We start from the raw sequence: 6,000 nt of genomic DNA, 5'->3' as shown, positions 1-6,000 counted from the left end.
CAACTAGGGTGAAGTGGAGGCAGTGGAGGCTCACAGTGATGAAGTTTGGGGAACTTTATATATTTAAAGCACATGATTCCCCCCCCCCCATGCACAGAATCCTAGGTACTGCAGCTCAGCCTTCACACAGCTAGAATTCCCAGCACCCATTAAAAAGCTACAGTTCCCAGGATTCTTGTGGTGCGTAACCAGGGACAGTAAGTGGAGACCATGGGTTGACTCTAAGGCAAGCCTGAATAAATAAAAGTTTACTTCGAGCAGTATTAGCAAGGATGCCTTGACATATTTTTAAGTTCATCATTTCTGCACTGCTAACATGGCCAACAAAATTACCATGGCAGACACGTTAAATCAATTGCCTATTTCTTGAAAGGATAGATCTTGTCACTCATCTTCATGTGCGCAGGATGGACTATAAGTACACAGATGAAATCCTGAGTGTACCTTAGTGGTACTTTACTCAATTTACGAATAAATGTGCACAGGTCTGGGGTGCAAGCACAGGTAGCGCAGAGAGCAGAGGGGGAAAGATAAATGATCACATCAACACACAAAACTAGGCAGTCTTCTTTAAAACATGTAAAACAGCAATGATTTATTTGATTAAATTGTACAAACAACCTTCTAAAAACAACTGCTCTAAAGTGGGGAATGGACCCAAAATGTATAGTTTTCTTTTTGCGCCAACAGTTGTTAATAAATATCTTTAAATAAGGAAACAAAATGTGCTCAAAGGAGAGATGAAGATATATATATTTTTCCTGAACATGATTGGAGGGGAGAGAAAAATCCAGTAGCTGAAATAAATAATTTTTGTTCTTGCTTTCGTGAAAACTATTTACACAAACATGTACAAACAATGCGGAGTTTACACAGAGATGGGCAGAAAGCCTGCCATTTATTACCCCAGGAAAAACAATATCCCCATAAAACATATCTTAAAAAGAAGAGACTGGAGGGTATACAGTGAAACGGTTTATGCCACCTATAGAACAGCAACCAACAAGGCACTGGAGCTCACCCATATAATATATAATAACACACTCAGAAGGTGTTTCTTATGTATCGTTAGCCTTAAAAGAAGCATCTGAGTTCCCTTAACAAGGCTTATCAAACCCCTAGAAGTAGATAGTTAGGTGGCTGAACTTTTCTATAATAACGCACCAGAGGTTCTAGGCACTTCCTCATCCTGGCTTCTCTGGCATGGGCTGCCTGGGCAGGATTGTTGCAAAGCTAAGTGGGGGAGAAGATAACAAGGCAGGAACAGTTCCAGGTCTTGCAGAAGCCCCTGATGGGTCCACAACAGGTAAGCCAGACATCGCTGCAGGGCCTTGTATTTGTTGGCCCCGACCAATTTTGTGTGGTTATACACCAGTATCTGATTATGTACCTTCTGATCAGAGATAAAACACGGCAAGAAAAAGTTTTAACATACTTTGATCCCAATGCTGTCCATCAAGATAAAGGAGCTATATATGTATATTCCAGGATTGCCTAATTAGGAAAATTTATCACTAGTTTGGGGTTTCCAATATCTAATATTTGACAATAAATAAGCTTGGGCAATATAGTTCTGGATTTGGAATACCAAATCCTCCTTGTTTAACTTGTAATTGCATTTTTAATAATGGCAGCCTTGGGAGTCGAAGAACCCCATAGGCATTTTCTTAATAAAGAAATTTGGTTTTTGAAAATATTTTGGGGGGGAATGTGGACTGGAATTCCTGATCAGAAAGTGAAAGTAAAGACATACTGAGGTGATTGTATAACCACCGCATATGACAGTATGATCATTTAACATTAGGAAGAACTTCCTGACAGTAAGAGCTGTTCGACAGTGGAATTTGCTGCCAAGGAGTGTGGTGGAGTCTCCTTCTTTGGAGGTCTTTAAGCAGAGGCTTGACAACCATATGTCAGGAGTGCTCTGATGGTGTTTCCTGCTTGGCAGGGGGTTGGACTCGATGGCCCTTGTGGTCTCTTCCAACTCTATGATTCTATGATTCTATGATTTAAAGGGTTTCTGGGTGTGGGTGGGCACCCCTCATGCAATACACACACCCTATCTGGGGTCCACTCCTCCTCCCCACAGAGACCAACCCCCCACCCCCATGCTGCCAGAGGGAGAAGTAGATAGGCAAGCAGATATGTCAATTTTTACTCTTCCTCATGTGGCTGCGCTCCAGCAACAAGTATGCTACCTTTCCTCTGACTCTGTGAAGGAGGATGAGGAAGGGTCCTCTCTCAGAGGAGGTCCTGAACAACATCAGCACCAGCTAGCCTAGGGATGAGCTGAGGTTTCAGACACTGCCAGAAAGCGCCTGTTGCTAGCCCAAGTAGTAGGCTCTGTCTGGAGAACATGTGGCCTTTCACCCAAGCCCCAAATTTGCCAGCTTGCTAGGGGGCAGCCATAAGAAAAAGGCCGCCTCATCGCAGCACGAATCCCACTGTGATAGCAGAACCCTTCTCCCCTCATTGGAGGTTTGCAAAACCCCAAGCGCTGAATGACAACAGCCGTGCTGTGGATGTCAAACCTTCTCAGTCGTTCTCTCACGTGAATGCTGTACTTTTGGGTGTTTTTTTCTCCCCCCCCCCTCCCCCTTTTCCACCAAGGCCTAGTTGAGACAGAGGACCGCTAGTTATTTATGATGCCTGATATTTCTTGCACCAAATCATGTCTGAATTTTGAGGCTGTGACTGGTGGATGTAAGGAACTTTTTAGAGAAGCCGCTCTTTCTACTTCTGGCAGCAAATACCGTAGTCTGGAAGAGCACAGTTCAGATCCTGGCTTGGACATGAATCCCTCTGGCTATTTATTGGGCAAGTCACTGTGTTCTTAGGCCTAGGGTTGAAGGTTAGCACCCTTGTCTCAGGCCAGCCTTCCCCCCAACTTGGTGCCCTCCAGATGTTTTGGACGATGACTCCCATTAGCCCATCCAACATGATGGAGGCTAATAGGAATCATGGTCCAAAACATTTGGTGGGCAAAACAGGGGTTTTATCTATGAACTGTAAAACTTCTTTTGTTCTGCATAATTTAGTCTACATTCTAAAAGTATTTAGCATGGTAAGGCACAATAAGTTATGCAGGCTAATAAAACTCCATGCCCAATTAGTATAAAAGGTATTCAGTCACATCTTTGATAATGTGGGGTTTTGGGGAGTCCTTGGTAACACCTTGAGGTCCCACCAGCAACAGATAAAATTTGCTGTGGACACTTTGTTCAGTCCCACAAATTTCCAAGCATGACTTCGCCAGCAAAACAGGCTTTTGGCCAACCAAGATACACAAATCCCACCTGCTCCCCACAAAATTAACCTGTCTGATTTGTTCCTAAGATCTCTGTGTTCATTCATTATATTTTTAGAAGGGACTTTGTATGTTTACGTATGGAAAATTGGGATTTAGCTGTAGCACTTAATAGTCCTTGATAGAACAATCCTCTGTGCTCCAAATGCTTTTTGAAAAGCCATCTTCATCTTGCGGAAAATAATTCTGCAAGTTATCCCTTCCCAATGTTCAGAGGCTTGCTTCCTTTAGTCTTCCTTCCTATTTACTAATCTTTGTATCTTTCCCCTCAAAACTTATCCAGAGTCCCAAACCTCTTTTTGAAAGGAGTACAAATAACGAAACACAGTGCTTCAGATACAGACATCTTGAGCTCAGGAGCACAAAAACACCTCAAGGTTTGGAACAGTTTTAGGTGCAACCTAAAATGATATTTGTCTTAACATCATACTGTTGATTTGTGTACAAGTTGGTCATCAATGGAATTCCTAAATCTTTCCTAAAATCCCTGACGCCTATCCAGTTTCTCAGCAAATGGGTTCTTCTGAATTTAATTCTGTCCCCCAAGTCATACTTCTGAATGTATGACCTGTCCTTTACAGTGTTGCAGACCTTCCCAATTTGATAAGGATCCTGTCCATTTCCTCATCCATATCGGTAAGATACAGAACTCTGCCCAGTGTTTATTTATTCATTTAACACAACTCATATGCCACTGGATGGTAATAAAACCTCCAAGCGGTTTACAAGAAATATTAAAAATTTATCAATAATTTTTTTCCGTGGAATGCTGCTGGATACATGCTATAGTACCCCCCCTGCCATGCCAGATTTGGGGAGGATTCAAACCAGCACTACAGAATATTAGAATCTGAGAGAGGATGCTGCTCAGGAAAATAAAATCCTTGTGACAAGCACATCCCTTCCAGACACCAAAAGAGGTCCAATGTTTTGGAGGCTTAAGTATTCCTATCGCCTATGGAGTTGGAAGTAAATCAAATGAAAGAAAGTTTAAGGATGCAGAGAATGACAATGATTTTCTGTTCCTAGAGTAAAAACTGCTCATTTGTTGTTGTGGCTAAATGTTATGAAAAGGAACCAGTTTTGTAAATTTTATTGTTGGTTTACAGCAAATTTTTAAAATATAAAAATAGGAGTTCTGTAGTGGCTTAATTGTGCAAGGTGTCACACAATTAAGTCAACTGTACTGGTGATACATGACGGTGAATCAGAAACGTGTGCAGTTTATATGGCTGTCGGTGTGTTAGGATGGGAACATGATGTACAAATAAGCCACAACTATTGTAGATTTCTATTGCTGGCTGTGCTTTTGATTGGGGAACATGTTGCACAGCTGTAAATCTCTCAATCTCTTCTCTCTCTCTCTCTCTCTCTCACACACACACACACACACACACACACACACCAACACCAACAATTGAGATCTGCTTTGCAAGAATTGCAGTACCGCTTTGGTGGTGAAATGTTCCAAACATGTAAAATGTTATGGGAAGATAGAAACATCCATGAAAACAAAAAGTCAGGATTTACACATCCACAGTAATTTTAACAGAATCACTGCTTCATTCAGGCAGCTGAATTCACTCATTTCAGTTCAAACAATTCATTCCTCTAAAAGTAACTTTTACAAACCTGTGCCCCTCTCCACACAACAGACACGCAATCACACACACAAGCATGTTTCTTACTACAGATGGCTTTTAGTTGTTGTTAAAACGGTTCACTTCCCCCTTGACAAAGCACTTTTGGACAAGTTTTGCTTGCCTTACAGAAGTACGGACCTGTTTACAAAATCAATCCTCGGTCCTTGTTTTCCTTGTGCATCAGTTTGCAGAATGATGCTTATTTGGAAGCCAAAATTGTTCAAGGTGCCACTTGTGTCTGCGTTTCTTTTCTTTGGCCACTTCTGAAACGGTATTCCTAAGAACTGCGGCATGTTTTCAAAGAAGGGTTTCTTTTCTTTCTAACGACACATGTTATAAGACAACGGCACACACAACCTGCACATTCTGCAAGCTGCATGCGGCTTTCCCGATTTGAATGTTCAATGGCAGCCACAGGCTCGTACCACCATGTTCCGGTATTTCTTCAGAATGACGTTGGAGCTGTCGTCAAAATAGAGGACCGAGATGGCGTTGAGCTGCGTTGGGGCACAGCAAGGCTTCGGCACTGTATCTGGGTTTATAAAGTGAACCTGTAGGGACAAAACAGTTGCAAGACATCAAGGTAGTCATATCTTCTCTTCTACGGCCACCATCACAAAATGTTTTGATAGGTGTTAACACAAAGCATTTCCTATAGACTCTTTCCTATTGACCCAAACTTGAGAACCTGGATGTTTTAAAGCAGAGATGGGGAAGATGTAGATCACCAGATATTGTTGAACTTTAATGCAACAAGGCCAATGGTCAAGATGATGGGGAATGCAGTCCAACAATATCTGCTTCCCATTCCTGGTGTAACAAACAGCATCACTACCATTTTCTTTCATTTTCATATCTTTCACAAGGAGAAAGACAGAAAAAGTCTGCACCACAGCCGTTCCCATTCAAGTTTCAAGTGAGAGACACAGTATCATCACCTAACAAGATATTTGAATTCTGCATTAGGTTTCCCTCCTGAACACCAGTGAGGAGCAGCTGAGAGGGAAAATGGCCTTTGATCTTGTGCAAAGCATGCAATTATAGTTCCTT

General features: G+C 42.0%; 1 protein-coding gene across 2 annotated transcripts in view; it reads right to left on the bottom strand.

The window, feature by feature from the left end:
* Nucleotides 1-564: 564 nt before the first annotated feature.
* The window catches only part of BMP7 (bone morphogenetic protein 7), an 81,575-nt gene continuing 76,139 nt past the window's right edge, over nt 565-6,000 (bottom strand). For both annotated transcript variants that reach the window (XM_079979640.1, XM_079979641.1), the window contains exon 7: nt 565-5,501. In XM_079979640.1, coding sequence (XP_079835766.1) covers nt 5,352-5,501 — 150 coding nt within the window. In that variant the 3' untranslated portion in view covers nt 565-5,351. The remainder of the gene's footprint in view (nt 5,502-6,000) is intronic.

The sequence above is a fragment of the Podarcis cretensis genome (genome assembly GCF_951804945.1).
Source record: "Podarcis cretensis genome assembly, chromosome: 6".
In the NCBI taxonomy this organism is placed as follows: Eukaryota; Metazoa; Chordata; class Lepidosauria; order Squamata; family Lacertidae; genus Podarcis; species Podarcis cretensis.
The sequence above is the reverse complement of the archived record's forward strand: the minus strand, read 5'-3'. Positions and strand labels throughout refer to the sequence as shown.